The sequence below is a fragment of the Diorhabda sublineata genome, chromosome 6 (genome assembly GCF_026230105.1).
Source record: "Diorhabda sublineata isolate icDioSubl1.1 chromosome 6, icDioSubl1.1, whole genome shotgun sequence".
NCBI classification, from domain to species: domain Eukaryota; kingdom Metazoa; phylum Arthropoda; class Insecta; order Coleoptera; family Chrysomelidae; genus Diorhabda; species Diorhabda sublineata.
In genome coordinates, this window is record NC_079479.1 from 28,630,730 (window position 1) to 28,653,202 (window position 22,473).

Consider the following 22,473-nt stretch of genomic DNA (forward strand, 5'->3'; position numbering starts at 1 on the left):
TAAGAAGCATATCTTTTTACAGCCGATCTCTTAGGTTTATAAAACATATATTTTAAGAAAGTACAATTTTTAATCTTCAAATGTTTCCATTTTTATATTATAAAATGTGAATATTTCAAATAAAACTGACAAATAACAAGTTATTTTTTATATTTATTTGTGTTATAGTTATTTATTTTATTGGCATGACGACACTAATTAAATATTTCTGGAAATCTTTATTTAGCTTATAAATAGGAGATGCGGATTATAAAACGTAAAACTTTTTTTGTTTGTAAAAGTGCACTCGATTTTTTTTATAAAAATACCATGATGTTTGTAAACCAATCAAAACAACGCAACGTATGAGTAAACGACAGCATACGATTATCAGGATGTGGTTGGTCTATATTATCGCACCTAGGCAGAATTGCCTGCTTTAATGTTCTTTCAATACATCTGCTAAATCCACATGTTTCCTCCCTATCTACTGATTAAACCCTAAATTCTATTACAAACTCGAGAATTCAACTACTGTTCTTAAACTATAATTTTATATTACTATGGATTCTTTTATTAATAAAATTTACAGCGTTTATGACCCAGCAGCCTCTCTGAAGTAAATATACATTATCATGAAATTGAGAGGTCACCGTATCAACTAAATCCAGCAGGTGTTCTTCTTCTTCTACCGTGAAGCCGGTATCGGGTTATCCCGCTCGACCCACAGTCAACTGCAGATTCGATCATTTAGCGCTACGTACAGTTTTCCGGCTTTTAGAGCCATATCGTTGTTCCATGGGCGTAGAACCAGGGGTTCTTGCTCTATTATCAGGCTTTACCTGGACCTCCTGGTTAGAAGCCCTGGGTAGAGGGAGGGCCTTCCTTCTACTTTTTATGTCAATAGGGCCCATGGAATGTTGCCACGTTTTCCGCAAGCATTGTTTGCGACACCTCATTAGGGCCCAGGTACCATCCATCCATGCCACTTTGAGGTGGAAATGAGGGATGAGTAGCACGCAACAATAAATACTAGTTATGTGTTGAATTTGTAAATTGTGAATTTTCCTAAAAAATTTTTCATTGGTAGGCCCGGAGCTGTCACGTTTTAATAGGGTAGAAAGTTGGTAACCTTAAGTTTGATTAGAGTAACCACAGTTTTCCCTTGTATGTTCTGTCGTCAATTATTTGTTAAACTACCCTGTATTATGCAACATATGCATAACAATTAAAATAATTGCATTGTAAACGTACCATACAATATTTGGGTTAGATAATAGTATTTTTTGATAATAATTAGATATATGCTTTTTTTTGTTATAAACGACCTTTTTTATTTATTGTAATTATCGCTGGGGCATCAGTACTGAGAAATATTTGTGTGAGTAAACATATATTGTTGATATTGATTTCGAAATATATAAAAAAATGTAATAAATCTACACAGTCATAGCGATTTACAAAACAAGAACTGAAATCAACGTACAATGTGTTTTGACCATGATTAAAAATATGTTGTTTTATATCTAAAATATAAATAACTGAGTATTTATATATTATGTGAAAACGAATGCGATTTAATGATGTTTCTGAAATAACCACAAATGTTTTTCTATTTTCACTGCCATCAACAAATTAATAAATGACAACTATGCGCATGTGCAAACGTGGTAATGGCGATCGTGTTAAGTTTATTTTGTCGTATTTTTATTTGGTGTGGATTATTTGTGATAAATTTAATGTTTTTTTATATTTCTCATTTTAGTTAATATTTGGTTTATTTAAGGTTCTGATATTCATATATGTAATGCTATTGGAATATATACACATTCTTAGATGTATAAATCATTATTTTGATTTATAATTCATTATTATAATGGGAAAGTAGGTATCCTTTTGAGAAAGAAAAAAAAATTTTATATGTAATAATAATTTGGTAGGTATTTATTCTATGTTTTAAGGTTATATTTTCTTAATTTTATCAATCTAGACATTCGGAATGGAGGAAACTTGCAAAAAAATATAGAAGAAAAAGAATTAGGCAGCAAAAGGCCAGAGTAAGAGAAGAAAATGAACTTTTAGGTTCGTTTTGTTTATATCATTTTTGGAATGTTTCTTTAGTATTATATTTTAGAATTGAAAAAGCTGCTAAGCTCTCCTAGCTATCAGCTTTTATTGGCAGAAAAAAATGAGTCAGAAAAACAGCAGAAATTTGAAGAGGATAAATTGCAACAAGAAAAAGAGAGAGAATGGTTAAGGATTGAAGAAGAGGCTCAAAAACAGTTTCAGGTATATACACTATATATTCATTTCAGTGTCTTGATACTGTTATTATCTATACGTCTAGAGTACTTTTTTATCCCTGAGCTGCTGTAGTGATAAGGGTCGGGCAAATGCCCCATAAAATGGGCAGATACCTAGTTATTTGACCAAAACCTTTTAAAATGCCCTATGTTTGAGTAATTACTAAGCTCAATCATACCTGAAGACAGATATAAAGAAAATTATTCTCTATGATGATGTTTTCTGGGTGAGAATTGAAAAAATTGTAGAGCTGATAATGCCAATTGTCCATATGATACATTTCCAGAATCTAATTGTCGTCACAAACTCATACAATAACTACAAAGTTCAATAACTTGGAAGCAATTTTCATTCAGAAGCTTCCATCCTCTTCAAGTAAATCCTTTAGTATGGTGGCAAGGATTAAGAGGAACCTGTGAATTACCGAATGTGACAAAAAACATTTTTGGGACACCAGTAATATCTGCTGTCACTTAGAGAACATTCAACACAATTTGCTGGATTCACTATAAAAAGAGAAATCTGCTAACATATGACAGGGCAGCAAAACTAACTTATCTAGCTTGATATTGGAAATTTATAAAGAAATCTTCCACATAATGAAGCAGAATAAAGAAAAGATAGAAACAGAAAATTAAGATGAAGACGAAATCTCAGGGTCTGAGAAATCAGATTTGGGAGAATCTGAATCCTGAGTCTATACCAAAATGAAAAGATGTTGCAGATTAAAATGTATTTCTGTTTTAAAAAGCACTGAAAATTGATGTTAACTGAAAAGGAAAAAGAACTTTAAATAAAAGAGCTCAAAATGCTTGTTTTAGGTTGATAAATATTTAATACTTGTTACCTGGTTGTCACACTTTTACTTCTTATTTTTTTTCTGCAAAAGTATTACATATCTTATTATATCAATCCAAAGCAACACTTTTTTTGCGTTTATTGTGTTTTACTGATTGTTTTAACTGTCAAATAATCTCTACATCCACTGTAATGAAGTTCCAGAATAATGCGATTCATTACATTAGATTTAAAATAAAGAAAAAATAAGAAAATCACTAAACTAGACTCGTCAGTAAGTATCATTAATAAGTGCTTGTCTGACAATAATTCAATAATTTCTCAGAAATATAAAAATGCCCAGGCATTTTTGTATTTTGGGAATTTGCCCAGCCGTATGCACCAACTTATAAATGAATAAAAATTATTATTTTTTATTGTGCTTCTGAATATATATTTTCATTTCTTTTTAATCATTTCGTTTTCTTTTATTCCAGACTGTGTGCACCATACTTAGTTTTGTTCTTTCCTTGGCGGTTCATGATTTTGATCAATCTATCAGTAATTTCTGCATTATTTATGTACTTTAGCTTTTTACTGCAAAACTAGATAATAAACAATGTTTTGTTCATTTGAATTATTACAGGAACTTCAAAAAAAATTGGCGATTGCTAGAGAAGAACGAGCTAAACAAAATGAAAAAATTATCTTAGAATGGAAAGAGGAACAGAAAAGGAGGGATGAACAAAAGAAACAGGAAGAAGAAAAATTACAACAGCAAATCAAACAGCAAGAATTGCTAAATATCAAAGTAGAAGAATTTCTAGGTGAATATTTTACTTATTCATTTATTTGAATTATGAATCAAGTTTTCATCTACTATGTTATTTACACTTTCAACTGTCATTGTTAGATATTCTGTATTTTTTAAGTATATTTCGAGTCATATTTTCTTATAATCCTCCTTCAAATTCTTCACCATACAATTCAAATTCTCTTCATCCTGTGCTTTGACTATCTGTTCCTCCACAAAATTTAATGAGTATATATCTTCATTTCGGACTGGCAGGAAGTTGTTACAAAGATGCTGGTGCTGTTTGGTTCAATTTTCAATTACTATAAAAACTGGATTTGCTGTACCAACAATTAAATTCTCCTTTTGATACTGGGGTTGGTTATGAATTGATATAGCTTGGCCATTTTCAAGCACTGTGAGGAAAATATAATATCTATTTATTTTTTTAGAATTAGAGGTTGTCCTTTAAAATAATCTCTAGACAGAATATGTTTTTAATATTTTATTGACTTTAAAAAACCTAATTTTTGAATTTTTATTTAGAACATGGTGGTGATACCCCCGAACATTTAAAAACTACTTTAGAAACGAATCCAAATAAACCACTATGTCCATTTTTTCAAAAGACCTCGACTTGCAGATTTTTTGATGTTTGCTCAAGAAATCATGTACGACCAGGAATAAGTAGTACCATTCTTATACCAAATTTTTTCTCACACTACAGTTTGGAAAAAACAGAAAATGAACATTTAACTGATTCTAATTTGGAATTTGAAAAACACGAAACACAAGACTTTTATAGGTATGCACTTCAGTGTTTTAGTTTTAAATGCAAAGTTTGATATAGTAATATTAAACAGTCACACTGTTGTTTTATTGTTTATTTTTCAGAGAATTTTATAATGATGTTGTACCTGAAATCGAAAAATATGGAAAGATTGAATTGTTTATAACATGCTGTAACCATGAAGCTCATTTAAGAGGAAATGTATTTGTAAAGTTCTGTTCAACCCGTGCAGCTCTAAAATGTTTTAGAGCCTTGAATGGTAGGTGGTATGGTGGCAAGCAATTGAGTGTACAGTTTTGTAATGTACCAAATTGGAAATCTGCTGTTTGTGGTAAGTTGAGTCAATATGTGTTCAGAACTAGAAAAATAGCTCACAGACTCACAACGGCTATTTTTTAAAATGTTTCATTTGGATAGTAAAAGAGAAAAGTCACTAGGTATGTGCGCAGCATCTCTAGCCCTCCTGCAGTGTTGTGGATGGAAGTTTTTGATAACATACCTGATTTCAAAACCCCACATTTGCTTTCATGAAATGCTGCTTGAAGAATCGCCCTAATAGGAGACCACAAGTGTATAGAGCACGGTCTTACATACAGGTCTTAAAACAAAAGTAATGGGTTCATTCCTTGGGCGCTTAATTATCTTACTCTGTGGCCACCAGATCGGCGTTGTGATCAAGGGATGGATAAGTGCATGCACAAATACCTACATTGGAAAATTGTTCAAAATACTTTAATCTGATGTACAATCAAGATGTGAATAGTTAATGTTAGAAGAAATCAGCATCTTCACACCAGATGCTTATCGAAATATCGAGATAAGTTTGAGAAAAGCACGCATTTTGCATTCAAAATTACATAAATGTTCCGAACTCCCTCTTGCTGGGAGTAAACCCCCTCGCGGAGGCGCGGCCAATACAAGGGTGCCATATTCTCTAGTTACGTCCCTGCATGGTGTTGGATCTTTTTACATAGTTTACTCAAAATATTATTTATCTCAAATTATGCATAAAGTGTATACTATTTTAGGAGTACATTTCTCAAACAGATGTCCAAAAGGAAATAGTTGTAATTTCTTGCATCCGTTTAGAAATCCAAGAAACGCTTATAGCTCATTTGCAAAAATTAGGGAATCCGAACATAAAAAAAGGTAATAAAATTTTTGGATTGATTCAATAACAAAGATCGAATTTAAAAAATGGTAGATTAAAAATTGAACCATTTTCTGTGTCAAATCATGCCTACCAAGATTAGTCCTCAAAAAAAATTCAGTTTGGTAGTATTGGTAGTACCTATAAAATGTAGTATGCAATTTTTTCTAGAAATTGTTCAGAAAGTAGAAATTGGAGATGGTCAGAGTCACCCGAACCAAGTGTTCAATCTGACTGGGAAAAGGATTCGGATACGAGTGCTCAAACGCAAAAAAATTCTAGGAATGGAATGAAAAGAAAAAGATCAAAGTCCCGCTCTAAATCGAAAGAAAAATCCAGGAAGTCTAGTTCGAGTAAGCATTCAAGAAATGGTTCATCAAGATCTAGTAGCGGTCGTAGCAGAAGTTCAGAAAGATGTTATACTCATAGACATAAATAACTATTTGTATATGCTGATAATATAATTCTATAAAATTTAATTTTATTCACTAACTATAAACCAATAATGTTACCAATTAGGAGGGAAAATAATTATTAATTTATTTAAAAATTATTCATTATTTTTTTATTTCAATTTATTAGACAATGCAGTTTTTCGTAATGTCATATTGCATATTATGATTAATCTTGCCCTTTATTTGACATTATTATACAAGGTTCTTTCCATTGCACGGTTGCAACTAACCAAAACTAATTCTTTATCTGTCTGTAATAAGTTTAATAAAATCTCGATTCTAAACGTCCTCATCTACAACGCCTATTTAAGATGAAACATTAAGTGAAGTAAATCATAAAAAAATATTTATCTACGACTGTTTTATAATATACCCATTACATGTCTACTTGCTCGACCTTAATAGTAGCCATTAATCACAGCAGTGATTAATGAATCCATTAATCACTGCTGTCAGGTGCTTTCTTTATTTAGTTATACAGCTACAGAAAATCTGAAAATCTCATTACCGCTCGTGGCAATGAACTTCATTTCGTGGATAATAACCTTCATTATAAATTCGTGATACTATTATAATGTGTGGTAATGTATTAGAAATGTTTTTTTTTGCGATTTCCTGGCAGCTGGAGAACTGCCGAAATAAATAAACGGGAATGCAGATAAAAATTACTAAAGAAGGAATAAGTAGAATAGGTAAAAAGGTGCTTATGCTCTAACATATACAAAAAGTAAAAATTATATTTTTTTCATGTCATGCGATTAAAAACGAAGATTTTTCTATAAGTATAGGCGACGATCACAAATCATCATTCAAAAGTAACATGATTGTTATTACATAATAATGAAGAGAAACACATATTTTATAAAGACCTCTCCTATCTATTTCTTTGTCAGCCTCCCTCTCCCTTTATTTGTGTTCTCTTGACAGTTCTGTTTGCATACATTTTGTACTCAACCACCTGACTCTCTGGGTTCTGACTACTTATGTAGTCTCGTTATTTTTTCCATGAATCGTTATTCATTCTCACAGTCCCCGGTATTTTTCTAAGTACTTTCCTTTTCCTAACTATTTTCACCACTTTTCAGGGTTAGTACCCTGGACTCACACCCTTACAGTACAGTAGGTCTAATAATCGTTTTGTGCAATCGTAACTTTGCTGCTTCTTTGCTATCCGATTTTCTAGCTCTTTCGTCTCAATATCCGTTATCAGCACTCCTACTTAAAGGAATCCATTTTTAAGGTTAAATACAAGATTTGGTCATTTTTTTTGGTAGTTCAGTTCACTCTTATTGATGACTTGGTCTTGTTAACTCCAAATTACAAATTTTTGACTTGGTCAGGTTCAGTTGTAAGCCCACAATATATGATGTGACTCGAGGATATGTGTTACGGGTACAAAATAACAATTAACACTTTATGAAATGATTTTATTACTCTGTACATTCACTATTTAGCAACTAATACTCACATTGATCATTAGATTTTACTAGGCAGTGAAGTTACAGTTTCGTAAATAGCCTTAGCAACATAATGTACGTTGTTACTGTTTAAACCACACATACTGATTCTTCCAGAACGTAACATGTATACATGGTGCTTCTTCACCATATGTTCAGATTGTTTTTCTGAAACATAAAAATGTTGATTTAATAGGTTACATGAGTTTACAGTTTATGTAAACACATTAAGGTGGAGAAAATTAAATGGATATACATTTACATATTCAACTCAAATGTTCATCTTCTTTGATGGAAAAAATATGGAAGCTAGAGACTTTTGAACGCGAACATGTCACTTGAATCGTTTTTTTTTTCACAAGTGTATTTATAGTTTCAATGGTTATACGCACCATTTAATCCAGTATACGAGAACATGCCAATGTGTTTGGTAAGATGGCTCCAATCCCCTGGGGTTCGCAGTTCCTCAAGTGCGTTTCTTAACTGGTTTCTCATATCAATTATTCTTGAAGACATAGTGGTAATGTGATCTTGCCTAACAATATAAAATAATAGTTATAATTATTCGCAGTATATAGTTGAATGGATCCTCTAAATATTCTTAATAGATTATTCATTTTGTTTCGAATTTTTATTTAAAATATCCTTTCAAAATATATTCCAATGTTAAAAAAATGCGAAAATGATTGTTATGTGACACAAAGAACCAATATAAACAGCTATTTAAAAGTTGAGGATTATCATTAAATTCCATTTGGAAACTCTTCTTATTTAAAGATACTTAAAATTAAATAGGGTCATTATAGAATAATAAAACAAAATTATCGAAGAATTTAATAAAAAGAATGTTTAAACAACAGTTGTGTAACTCCCATTTGAATATATCACATCTCGGCTAACTTTCAACCAAGTTATCTTGATACATTTTTTGCTATTTCAATTTCAATAACTGATCCTAAGCATGATCTATGAGAATCAGATCAGGCGACCTAGGTGGAAGCGGTAGATGATTTCTCTATTTCTTCAAAAATCATCGCAGCACCATTATTATTAGTAAAAATGACGTGGGAGCCTACAGCGGCCTCACATTGTGACAGTATGTTGGTCATATGGAAAGTAGAGGTAAGGAGAATTCTCTTATATGGGGTTTAATTCTCAAAAGTTTATAGCAAATTGGGGACGATATGAACTTAGATAAATTCATAATTGATACTTTATAGGTATAGAAAACGATTGTATCATTTATGATAATACAGTTACATTTGTAAACGAAGAGATACCTTTTCATTTTCTTGTAATATAACAACTTTCGACGCTTTGATTTTGATACCGTAGCGCCATCTTCAAGTTTTGTTATACTACGAACAATTTTACAAACGGAGAGAGTTCTTACATCTACCCTCCATATTTGTCTGTCAGTTGATTCCTATATATCTGTCCTACCATGTTTCCATGTTTTTTATCTTTCGCCAACAGTTTCTTGGATTCGATTAAGTATTCTCGAAATGATAATATGGGATGCGAAATCCATTTATGTTGAGCACGCTACGAATATCCCAATAACCTGAGAAACTCTCCGATGGTTAATTATTTGAAGTAATCATTGAATTTAACCAAATCCTTATAAAAATTTTTGTAGGTCCGGCTGCTTATTACGGACCTATTGAACACACTGTTTACACTACCACTTCACCAACACTCACAATTACACTGTCTGACAAGTGTTTCGATAACCAAGTTATCGTCTTCAGTGTTGGTGTAGCAGTAGTGAAAATAGTGTGTTCAGTATGAAAGTCACCAACGATTCCAAAAATAATCCAAAATGTCAAGTAAAAAATTTCCAAAAAGTAACATCAAAATGAAATTCATTGATTTTTTTCTCTAGTGATGGCAAATTTCGATGAATAATTTCAAATAAATTGATTTAGTTCCAAATACGATTTAGAAATATCCTTAACCTATGAATAGGTGTATATTTTAATGACTTTTTTCGTGATTATTTATCATGTTTTTAGATCTCTTATCAAAGAAAATCAGTTTAAGAAAACAGGTAAAAATTTGACTTACTTAGGTCTTTATCAAAATATCAAGACAAATCATCACGAAAAACATAAAAAAGTTTAAGAAGTGAAAAGTTATTATAATGACATGATATTAAGTAACAAAGCTTGTATATAAGTTCTAAAAGTATGTTTTTGAGAAACAGAAAGCTAATATAGACTCTAAAAAAGTTTATAGAAGATTAAGAGTAAAAGCAATGTTAATAAAAGAGCAAACAACTTCTCAATTTCTAATAGTGAAGTTATAGAATGAGGTAAACAAAATCATTACATATGGATTCAGGCTCAAGTCTCGTTCCGTGTAAACATCCTGTAAAATACAATATAAATTCATATACATATCAAAATACCTACCACTGGTTATACAAATCGGGATTGTTGAGTACATAAGCTACAATTTTAGCACCGTGACTTGGTGGATTTGAGTACATTCCTCTTACTACTAGAGTAAGTTGTGATTTAACAGCAGGCACTAAATCAGCATTATTTACTACGACAGTCAAGTTGCCAACACGCTCGTCTAGGAATAATATCAAATATTAATACAACCAACATAAGTTTATATAATGTTGCTGTAATATCCTACGAAAGCGGCTTAACGGAACACTTTGGCTAGATTGTCAAAATTTTAGATAAATCTGACAAATAGATTGTGTTTAATACTCATACGAGAGTTACTACTCAAGTTTGGAGATAAACAGTAAAAACAAATATTTATGATTTTTTTTTGAAAATATTCTCAATATACTTTTGCGTGCGTTTGAACGAATTGTCGAAGAATTTTTCCCATTACAATTGAGGTACCTCCGAAACATGTGATTTGAACGCATCAACCGCTACTTCATACTGAAAACAACGTTTACACCAACACTCACTATTACACTGACTGATGCGCGTTTCGATAACAAAGTTATCCTCTTCAGAGACGGAAGGTTGAATGTGATGCGTATGAAATAGAAGACCAAGAGACAATTAAAGTCATCCCACATTCTAGATTTTTTAAATGGAGTGGGTTGATGGATCAGCTGTAAACACTGGGTTCTCCAGTATCTCAATAAAAAAGAGGGACACAATAGATTCTTTGGTTCGCAGTGTATACGAGACCCCAAATCCATACATACATACATCTGCGGGAATAAGAAGAAGTCATTGAGTGCCAAACAAAGACTGTTCAAAAACGTTTTCAATTGAACCGATGTGTAAAATGTAAGAGGTATTGTCGTGGTGGAGAATGATTCGTCTTCTGTAATTGGTTTACGTTGCTACGGTGGTGACATGTCCAGTTATTCTGAAAAACTGCGCGAACAACTTTTGTAAGATTTGGCCCGTCTTTAAAGACCCATACTGTCGATTGTTGTTTGGGAATCATATGCATAGATCGGTCACGAAGTTTTTTGAAGCACTGCGAATGAATTTTTTCGGCATTTCTTCGCACCAATCGACACGAGCTTTTTTTGAGAGATTGTCAAGTTATGCGGTATCTATCCAACGCGAACAAATCTTTTTGACAGCCAAATTTTCATGCAATATTGAATGCATGCAAGTAGAATTAATGCCCAAGTATGCTTCAATCTCACGGTATGTCACCTGATGATCTTGGAATATCAGTTTACGCATAGAATAGATGTTTTCTAGCACAATCAATCGGTAGCGAAGAGCGACCACGATTGATTTGGAAAACCAGCCAAACACGGTGGCTCGAGATTCATTGTCAAAAGTCGAAGCGAGTGGATCGGCAGGTGGCTAATCCATTTCGAAAGGTATAGAAAAATTGTTTTCATTGTTAGGTAAATATGGAGAGAAAGGATTTCTAGTGTTGATTGAAAAATGTTTGTTGCGTGGAAAAAAAAGGGACCGAAAAAAAGTTACGTATCATAATGTCTTTAATCACAAAATGGAAGGGATAAATTCATACACACGGTTTATCTTACTTACGTAATTTACTTATCGTTGTGAACTCGTCCACTGATATAGTCCGAGAAGTCGGTCTTGTTCCAATATATTAATCAAATTTAAATATTGACGAATGCGCCTGGTACTTTTTGTATGGTCTGGGAGGTCAGTTTATTTGTCTATTTACATATTTATGACCGTTTTTATAAAGAAAACTTCGAAGGTTGCGTTTTTGTTCCTTTACAGTAAATTACAGATTTCTAGGAAATCAAACATTCTGGAAAGTAAGAGTATATAAAAGCGAATCGCTAACAGTCAGACGGATTTAGAAAACAATTTGATGGTCATAATAAACACATCGGTATAGTGAAAAGTATTTAAATAAATTAGTGTTAAGTATTGGTGAATAGTTAACCGTGTTAACCACCTTCTGGAACATTCGGATTGTTAAAATCTTTATATATCTAATTCTTAGAAATTGTCTCGATAAAAAATAGTGACAAAAAAAGGTAAATAAACCTACAATTAAAATACCCGGCGCATCCGCCAAACTTTAGCATCGATAAATAATATTAGGACAGAACCGACTTCACAGTCCTTATCAGTACTATTTGCAAAAATATTGCCGCGATTGCTTAATGCTGACCAAAAGCTCCGTCGTATTAAAAGTTCAAATGAACGTTTATGTATCTTTAAACGTAATCCAAGTAAATTTTTCTGTCAATATGTCACAGTAAATGAAATTTGGGCATAACATACACCTGAAAAAAGATACGGTTGAAACAGTGGGCTTTATTCACGTAACTTGCTTCCAAGAAAACAAAAAAACGGTTCTGCGGTCAAAAAAGTCGTCACATTTTTTACAGTCAAGTATTTTTTTTATCGAAATGTGACTCTTCCGTTAAATCGCCCTCGTATGAATAAGAGGATAAATTCATTAATGACCCAAAACAAAAGCGCATAAGATGAAAAAAATATGATCTATTTAACTATCATAGAAATAGTTTATAGGCTATATTTCGATGAACGGACTCAATATTAAAATCTGATTTTCTTTTTTTTAGATTAAACAAAGTTAATCAAGAAAAAGCAACCAGAATTTGTATCATTCAATTCATGAAGTTTTCTAAAATTATTCATGAAAATTATTAGGTGGTTGGAAATTAGCTATTTCGAAAACATTTTTGAAATAGCAATCATATGAAGTTTTCCTATTTTTTTTTTTCGAGAAAAAATGGCAAAATGTTTTACACAATTTCTGAGCATATTTTTTTGAAACAATAAATATTTGTGAAGTTGTAGTTGTCATTTATTTAAATTGTGGTAATACTCTGACCCAATTCCCTTAGTTTTCAAAAGAATTTAATTTTTTATGATATACTGCTTTTGAGAAAATTTAAATTTATCATAAATTCTAAAAATGCAATTAGAAAAAGCTCAGATTCATTTCTGATAAAATCGGTAAGTCGTAAAAGAATGAAAATAATTCAATTAAAATGAAAAATATTGCAAATAGTATCCAATATAATCGTTGACTCAGCTCATTGTGGTATACACTGTAGCAAAAGTTGACAAAAATTTGTAACAGCTTAATATATACATTTTGATGATTAATTATGACGAAAATATTCGCATTTTTAATTAATTGTAAAATTATTTAAATAGATGAATGAAAAGAGGAGGTCCACGCATCTAGCTACCCAGATTTCTAGATCTGACTTTGATGGTTTTATTTTTAAGGGAACATGAAAAAAATATTGTGTATAGTACTATTTATAATATAAAAATTAGAATTAGGTACGTGTTTGCTACAGTTACACCCGAAATTTTAAAAAATGTTAGTTACAATCTATTTTACAGGAAACGGTACCATTGAGGTCCAAAATTGACATGAGGTGCCTTGATGAAAAATTACACAACATTAACATGTTTAGAGACAGCTATAAGGAACCCTTATGCACTATGGTAGAAATCTTTAAGTGTTATTTAATGCGTTGAAAATATACAGCGTGTTTTTTATCTCCAATATTCTAACACTATTATAAAATAATAGACCAAGAAATATCACGATTTATAGGTCAAGTTATCCTGAATTAATTTTGCCAACTTATCTAAATTAAATTGATTCATCAGCATCAATCTTCTACGCCAACTTTCGGTTTCCATAAAAAGTGATATATATCAAGAATGGCAAGACCTGGGTACATAGAGTATTATTCAAAGTAAGGAGTGGCATCCATATGTATATTCATAGAATATACAAATATGATTTCAATAGTAAGAATGAAATTCTGTGAATAATGAATGGATCAATTTCAATGATACATATATAAGTATATAAAAATTTTGTATATAGAGTTTGAATAGCTCATAATGATAATAAAATTGATTTATAAACATTTAATGGTAATGAAATTGATTTATATACATTATCTACATATTATATCGATATTGATATAAAAAATTATCTAACATCCAATACATAGGACAGACATCTTAGTATTTAGAAAATAGAATAAAAGGTCATCAATATGATAAAAAAATATAACTGCGTTAACGAACCACGAAATATGAAAAAAAAACATAAATTATGAAAACATCCAGTACCTTGATATTCATTAATGATGAATAATACATACTATAAAGACCGAAGTTCTTGGCAAAACTCTGAGCGCAGAAAAATTCAAACCCTTCAGCTGCAAACTTTCTCACAACTGCTGCATCTTTCACCAAATTACCGGAAGCAAAGCCTTGGTAAGCGCAATCGAAGAATGGGAACAATTGCCTCTCTTTAATAACTTCAGCGATTTCAGTCCATTGTTCTGGAGTGGGATCCGTTCCTGAAAATAGCGTAATGTAATAGAGCACTTAATAAGTATTATGCGCTCAACATATTTTGCATAAGTTGAAATTTGTGGAATCGTTGATAATATTTATATTGAGCACGTTACTTAGACCTTAGACGTTACTTATCAAAAAGCTTTATTTTTAGTTATACTGTAGCAACTTGAATATCAAAGGAAATGCATAAAACTTCGAGATATTGTGTTGATTGAAGGTGGAGGCCTCTAATCGATGGAAGGTTAATAAAAACATATACTTGAGAAGAACGTGCTGAGTATATACGAAATGAAGATATACGATGAACAAGTCAAGTATACACGACTTTGGGAGAGAATACAGACTAAACAACTGATCTGGTACGGACACGCGGTGAAGATGGAGCTAAAAAGGAGGCCAAAGAAACCTTTGATCTATCAATTGCAGAAGACCCTAAAGAACCTGGAAGGATGGGATTGAACAGATCAGGAAAGATAGAGCTATCCGGGAAAACGAGTGGATATAATTAAGTTAAACTATAATGCCAACAGATAATTAAGAACATATTCATTTCATTGTTGTTGAAATGTTATAGGAATAAAAATTATGTGTCAACATTATTCCTTGTGTAAGCTTTATTCATATAAGTCATGAATTGTTTTAGTACATACCTTACCTCATTTTAAAAGTGGTACACGATTCATCTTTTCCTTATTTAAATTATAAAGCTGGAATTTTTTTGATAAAAAATGTAAATTAAATAATTGTGAGCTGAGGTATCGAATTTTAGAGGTTAGTAGAGACAGCCGAAGATGAATAACTTACAAGATGCCAAACTGTAAATCCATCACTGATCATCAAACCAATATAAATATATGGAATAGAAAGAGGCTAGCAAGGAAATCATACAAAGGAACCATTTGAAAGTCAATGTATGCGCACCATCACACCCTGGTATTGAACTAAATACTGGGTGAATATATTGGGATAACATTTGTGAAAGATGCCATCAAAATCATAAGTAAAAAACACCATAACAGAATAGAAAATCACCCATTATTTGAACCCAATAACAGTCGAGATTACAAGGCCAGTTTACTCAACAGTAGGGTAGATGACTATTGTAGAAAAGAATCAACTCGAATCAAGTGGGAATTAAGGAGAATCCAGCAACTGATGCAATCTTATTATGCTAACTCAGAGTAGTAGCCTTCGAGCCATCAGATTAGCTCATAGAATATTGTAATTCTAATTGTACTAAATAAAATCCATTATAATGTACCTGTGGGATTGTGGGCACAAGCGTGTAAAATTATTACAGAATCTTTTGGAGCATTTCTTAAATCCTCCATCATACCAGCAAAATCAAAACCACGTGTGGCATTGTCCCAATAACGGTAGCTACGACCTTCTTCGAATCCTGCATTTTTAAAAAGCAACTTGTGGTTTTCTAAAAAATAATTATATTTGGATTAATTGTAAGACTTGCAACAAAATATAATCTAATTATATCTAGTTACTCAAAAGTATCATAGAATAATAAATATATAATATTTGATTAATCTATTTCAATAACCTATATATCAATTTATATTATGATCTATAATATTAATTATCGTACCCCAAGTTGGTTCAGAATAGTAAAAGATCTTTTTTCCTAATACTCGTGCAAGAAATTCTGCTCCCACTCTTAATGCTCCTGTGCCAGATAGACTTTGAATACCAAAAGCCTGAAATAAATTCATCAACATATTTTATTGAATTTTTTTTTACAGGAAATAGTAATATCAATCTTACCAGTAGAGGCAATTAAGATCGGCCGTCTGCCATATCTCAGAACTAGAATATATTACAGTTTCAGGGCAAATAATAATAAAAAAAGCGGCCCCGAAAAACATGATTTCTATGATGTTGGGTTCCCCACAAGAGGACGTAATTGAAAATATATTGAAAAAACAAATTTGCCTTATTTGTTCACTCGGTATATTTCAGTATAATGTCAGAATAAATTATAATAAACTTATCTGTTTCACTGAATTCCCACTCCTACTAAATAAAAAAAAACAGAATTTTTACCTTGTTTTCTCGAACTACTTCAGCATCTTGTCCTAATAACATGGTTGTAGCTGCTGAACTGAATGCCTCCAATCCTAAGATTGGGAGGTATTCTTTGTTTAACGATTCATCATTAGCTAAGGCTTTCTCGGCTATTCTAACAACTGGAAGGACCCATGGTTTGCCTTCGGCAGTTCTATATGCTACGATAAAACAATATTTTTTTACAAGCACATTTCTAGAATAATAGTAGATGATGATGGTGAGAAAATTGAACATTGTTTTCAAAGTAATCTGAAATAAATTATTAACTAAACTTTGAAAATGCTTATTTTACCACCGATTGCTCTATAAAATAACTAAATTGAGATAGTTTTGATGGAAAAGTTTCAATTATCTTTATTATTTTTAACTTGCATAACAAATAAAACATCAGTAATTTAAGGATAATATTTTTGGAACCAATATGGTATGATTTATTAAATTGAAAGTCCCAATCTAGTCAAATGCAACCAAAAATAGCTTGTTTTGGGACATTTTGATCACTTATGTAACAATTTCTTTACTTTTGGAAAAGATTCAGGATTATTATGTAGGCAGTTTTGACAATAACATCATCCTTGTATTTTATTATGACAACAATTGTCATGTAAAATTAGTATGTCTTTTTGCTTCATACTGAAGAAATAGAAATAAGTAATGAAAATTATGCGGAATGATTATAACATTAGTGAATCTATAAAGGGACTACTCATTAATTGTTATCTGCACAGTCCGAATAGGTTAGCTGCATAGCCCCCAGACAAGTAACTCACTTTGCAAAGTCGTTGTTACCTGACAGGTGAACAGTCCGGGGTACACAATAGATTAATAGCTCCAAATGTTAGTTCATCTAATCTAAATTGTCAGTTTAGTCAAGACATATAAATTAGTTAATAATTTCAAAAATGGAGTGGCTCTGGAACAATTATTCATTGCTTTAGTCAACAATTTGTATTAGTTTTATTACTTTCCACAAAAGAAAATACATAAGTAGCTCTAGACTAGACCAAAAAACATAATTATTAAAGAAGATACAAATTAATACTTTTCAAGAACTAGAGTTAACATAGACATAATGACAAATATTATATAATTAAATCTGATTCCTTTTCTTTCTTGGAGTAAGAGGTAGATAAAGGGATACATAGAAAATTTGTACAAAACAAAACTTACAGATTTAGATGTGGTGAAATTAATATGTAGATACTGGTCTAATTATAATTTCAATATTACCTCTAATGTTGATAACCCTTATAATATTAACACATGTAATTATCATAGTTATATAAATATCTATAAATAATGCATAATAGAGTGATTGTTGAGTGTAATTGTTTCTATAAAGTTCAAATATTGTTATATGGTTTTTTTAAAATTGCTATCATTTATTGAAAAACATTGGAAACAAAAGAAAATGTTATAATTACGAATATATATGTTTCGGGAATGAAGTTTAGTTATGATTAAGTCTATCAACTTTTTTTCAACTGTTTTGCAAAATTATGTGGTATTGTAAAGCTCAATAGTCTAATAAAAATAACTATGGTTTCTATTACATCTCACGACCAGTTTGTGATATAAGTTGGATTAAACTAATTTTTCTCTATTTAGTTATGTAACTAACAATATCTATATATAATGTATATTATACATTGTGAGAAACTTATTTCTATCTTTTGCATGCATATCATTGTTTTGGGGGTATTATTATAGTAAATAATTTAATATAATGTAGAATTTTAAATACTGTTGGTAATAGACAATATATTTAAGACTGCGATCTAATAGAGTCCAAATCCTGCTTTATTTAGTGTTTAACTAGATTTCAAAAATTATATTCAATCATTGAATAAACCGGGCGATATTAATAATAAATCATTTTAAAAATTAGACGGCAAGGTGTAATATTATAATAATTTCTTATACAATTTTTTCTATTATTATATAATTATATCATAATTGATTTATTACTATTCCAACTTGAACTTTGAGGTTAAATATTATATACAATATGTAACTTACCTCCAACTCCAAGATTAACTTTCTTATCATAAGTATCTTCATTAAATGCTTTAGTTAGAGCAAATACTTCTACTGGAGGACCCAATTCAACTTCATTGAATAAAGACATTTTTTCTGGTACTTGTATGATAAACCTTTAATAAAAAAATATGGGTAAAAACCTGTACACGATGTTCGTTCAACGATTAGCAATAACTAAGAAATATCTTAAATTATAGCAATGTTTATTATAACCTCTTTGACCTTCTCAAAAGGTCAAAAAATGTCAATAAAAATGTAAAAAAAATAAGAGTGAACGATATTTACAGAAGGTGCGAATGTCGAATGATTATAATCGATGTAATGACAAATAATCGAGTTATCGTTTTATCTTATCAAGCTGTTTTCTTATAATTTGCGTATTTTAAATTGTATAATGCTGTAGTCTTCATACTGCATAATACTGACCTAGATTTTATTGCAAATAAACGTGTTTAATTTAGCTAACAATGAATGTTCAAATTATGTGAAACAATGAAATAATTAAATTTTTGAATTATAATAATTATATATAAAACGAATTATAATTTTTAATATCAGTTTTCACTTTACCATTCTGGGTTTTAAAGAGATCACAGAAAGACATTATGTAGTGCTCACAGGTCCTATTATAGTTGGCCTTATTTTTCAAACTCGGCTTATGCAACCACTAAACCAACACTCACAATTACACATTCTGACATTCGTTTCGATAACCAAATTATCATCTTCAGGTAAAGTCATTGTTGGTGTTGTAATGACGTGAACAGTATGCTCAATGTGAACACACTTCCATTTCCAGAAATTCCCACAGTTTACAACAATGTTTTGACACTTTAAGGTATTTAGCGCTTATATCAGTTCATATATGATACACGCTAGGTTTGTATAGCGACCATTGGAAACTTAAGGTAACGTAGGTTTCTAGTACGATAGAAAACGACCTTTACCGATATGTTTATTTGATGAAACCTATTTTATATTCAATTTAATATGTTAATAAATATATTGCACATAGATTGCCTAGCAAATTTCAGTCCAGAATATGATTAATTAATAATAAAAAAATTTTTCAAAATTTCAAAAACTAAACAGGTTTAAAATCATCGGACATGAAACTGTGATCTCTAACTTCTGAACCTTCTTCGTCATGACTCTCCGGTTTGGTTATTTTAACAATGCCTCCTACTATTAGAGGTGTATGATCCCCAATGAATCCTACTGGTTTTAAATATTTATCCAAGAACCAACCACAGTTCTTAGGCTGAAATTTGACGCAAAATGGATCCGTTGTATTTAGCGACATGGAATTTACGAAAATAGTTCGTAAAAGTTTTTGAGTTGATATCCAGCATGGTGGTATGGAGTTGGAGTCAGAGCCTTTTATTTTTATAAAAAACTGCTGTCTTCTTTCTCGCATGATTCACTTCAGTGCAGTTATTGATACCATACATACTTGCTGTAAATTCTTCCCAGGCAATTCTAAACTGTTCATAATTAAATAATCTTCATTTTCATTTAACTTTATTTCAGACCAATGCAAAATACCACTATTGATATACCTGTTTATACCTGGAAAGGAGAGTTGTGACTGGAAAAGAATAGGCAGCCTAACGTTTGTATATACTATTCAAACTTTCGATTGATATGGAAATCTAATAATCAATCCAGTGAAATGTTTACAAAATTTATTTTTTAATCATTATTTCAATCATATCCTGGACTGAAATTTGTTTGGCAGCCTAAATGAAAAATATTTATTGATACATCAAATTGAATATAAAATAAGTTTCATCAAATAAACATCTCGGCGAAGGTCGTTTTATATCGGGATCTTAGACCATAAGATAATTTCAAAAACTGACGATTTGAAAAACCTGAAAATATTACTGTATACAAATATCTGTGAGAAATAATTGATGGGTATGGCAAGATCGTGACATACCATGGGATTGAGGCATACTTGGGCTCCGGTTCCACTCGCATTCCTTCAATATTAGCTATCAAAAATATTTGTTCGTGTTGATTACCGCATAATTTGACAATCGCTCAAAGGAAAAGATCGTGTCGATCGGTGTAGAGAAATGTTAAAAAAATTCAATCGCGATACTTCAAAAGACGTATATAAGAGCGTGAAAAGTAACGAATCTTGAATCTATGTATATGAACCCGAAACTAAACAACAATCGACTGTATGGGTCTTTGAAGTTGAGTAAAAGTACTTCGAAGCAAATGGTCGCTTGTTTTTCTGAATAACTGGACTTGTTGCTACGTTCCATTAGAGCAATGTAGAACGGTCAATTCTGAATGGTACATCAGCATTTGTTTTCCTAAATCAAAATCAAAATATCGAATTAATGGGTCATCCGCCAAACAGTCCTGTTTAGAACCCAATGATTTGTTCTTATTCTTGCAGATCAAAAATAAATTGCAAGGTCCACGTCATCTTGCTTTAATTATGAATAAATGAACAAATTGCACGGACAGTGATCTAAAAATTATTAAATCCACAACTAGTTTCAAGGGAACTTGAACCAACTCTAGATAAGAAATTACCCTTTCAAGATGAATTACACTATTTGCATCTTTTATATGTCTATAAACATAGAAAAACTATACTGATATAAACATCATATATCATGGAAAAAAAATTAACGCACCAAAGTAAACTGGAGTTTTTAATTTGAAATTGATTACGAAAATCAAACTCCTTTCATCAATTTTCCATAAACCTATTTGGAATGATATACTACTTACATAGTAGCTGCAAAATTCTCACTAGGTCTAGCCTTCACAGTTTCTTATTAATTCACTAAAATGTATCAACCCTTCTTTTATAATCATGCGTTTCAACATAAACAGGTCAGATCGTCAATGTACCAAATCTAGTCTACCGCATCCTGTTTTTTTATTTATATTACTTTTGTATTGTTATTCACTCCTACAATATTTATCATTTCATGATTATCGCCAGCGGTATGTGCTGAATTTAGGACAAAAAAGTAGCGGTTCAAACATACGTTGGAATTTTATGAATTAGAGATAATAAGCTATACATATTTTTTAGACCTCACTATTTTTATTAATATTATCGATTTTGATTAATATTATCGAATGATTAAAATCAGATGACCGAGGAGGCGAATGAATCGGAGATCCACCTCTACCGGTCACTCAACCATTTACGACATCCTTTATCAAAGTGCGGTGTAGCTCCATCGTGTATAAAAATAAAGATCTCCGCTTGATTATCATTTAATCCTCTAATATCTCGACACAGTGATTGTTTAACAAATCCACATACATATCACCATTTTAATTTCAAAGTCGAATGTGATAACATATTAATTTATTACTTAAAGCTGCTGCACAAACATTATTTTTAAATGAGTGGTGTTAGCTATGCCTAATAAGATTATCAAATAGAAATTAAGCGTCCATAATGGCTGAAATTTTAGTAAGAATCTCTCAAAACATACGCTCAAATTTTATTGATAAATGTTGATATCTTCAGGTTGAGCTGGGAAACTTTTCACACAATCCTCGTAGCTTGGTGTATGAATTGTTGAAACAATAACTCTCTCCCAGCTTTGAGCATTTTACTAATATATATCTTAACTGGAACAGTAACAAAGTTGTTGCAATTTTGAAATGTTTCATTTACTTAACGGATTTTTGAAGTTTCAAGTTTGGAATTCTCTCTAATAATTTGATGCCATTCGGTTTTCAGGATATTCCGAAGATGAAGTGGAAGTAGGACACGGCTTTTTGGGTTCCCTGTCTAATTTGTCCCACAACTCAATTGGATTGCGGTCGGGTGACTGTGATAGCCAAATTATTACTTTCAGTACATTCTTC

At 31.2% G+C, this 22,473-nt stretch overlaps 2 protein-coding genes across 5 annotated transcripts; one reads left to right on the forward strand and one right to left on the reverse strand.

Annotated features, from left to right (window-relative positions):
• The first annotated feature begins 1,076 nt into the window (after window positions 1–1,076).
• On the forward strand, window positions 1,077–12,959 carry LOC130446051 (U2 small nuclear ribonucleoprotein auxiliary factor 35 kDa subunit-related protein 2). 4 transcript variants are annotated; one of them, XM_056782061.1, is made up of 9 exons: window positions 1,077–1,863; window positions 1,970–2,061; window positions 2,114–2,268; window positions 3,707–3,887; window positions 4,400–4,658; window positions 4,748–4,974; window positions 5,672–5,792; window positions 5,965–6,146; window positions 12,723–12,959. In XM_056782061.1, exons 1-9 carry the CDS (start codon window positions 1,856–1,858, stop codon window positions 12,725–12,727), a joined length of 1,230 nt encoding a protein of 409 aa, XP_056638039.1. In that variant the 5' UTR covers window positions 1,077–1,855; the 3' UTR covers window positions 12,728–12,959. The 4 variants fall into 4 exon arrangements, with proteins under 4 accessions (XP_056638039.1, XP_056638038.1, XP_056638037.1 ...); XM_056782060.1 differs by lacking the exon at window positions 12,723–12,959 and having other exon boundaries at window positions 1,077–1,649; window positions 1,766–1,863; window positions 5,965–6,346; XM_056782059.1 differs by lacking the exon at window positions 12,723–12,959 and having other exon boundaries at window positions 5,965–6,346.
• On the reverse strand, window positions 7,650–18,939 carry LOC130446052 (aspartate aminotransferase, cytoplasmic). The gene is made up of 8 exons (XM_056782063.1): window positions 18,598–18,939; window positions 16,555–16,736; window positions 16,100–16,208; window positions 15,761–15,928; window positions 14,298–14,498; window positions 10,120–10,285; window positions 8,098–8,240; window positions 7,650–7,873 (listed from the first exon to the last, which is right to left on the reverse strand). The coding sequence occupies exons 1-8, from the start codon at window positions 18,704–18,706 to the stop codon at window positions 7,725–7,727; spliced, it is 1,227 nt and encodes a 408-aa protein (XP_056638041.1). The 5' UTR covers window positions 18,707–18,939; the 3' UTR covers window positions 7,650–7,724.
• Window positions 18,940–22,473: the final 3,534 nt, after the last annotated feature.

Bases quoted from the DNA above. Each gene is read 5' to 3' on its own strand.
- LOC130446051 (XM_056782059.1), top strand. The intron at 3,888-4,399 runs GTGAATATTTTA...ATTTTTATTTAG, and splicing joins CAAAGTAGAAGAATTTCTAG to AACATGGTGGTGATACCCCC. The intron at 5,793-5,964 runs GTAATAAAATTT...AATTTTTTCTAG, and splicing joins GAATCCGAACATAAAAAAAG to AAATTGTTCAGAAAGTAGAA.
- LOC130446052 (XM_056782063.1), bottom strand. From the start codon at position 18,706: ATGTCTTTATTCAATGAAGTTGAATTGGGTCCTCCAGTAGAAGTATTT. The intron at 16,209-16,554 runs GTAAAAATTCTG...AATTTATTTCAG, and splicing joins AAGTAGTTCGAGAAAACAAG to GCTTTTGGTATTCAAAGTCT. The intron at 7,874-8,097 runs GTGCGTATAACC...TTTATGTTTCAG, and splicing joins CTCGTATACTGGATTAAATG to AAAAACAATCTGAACATATG.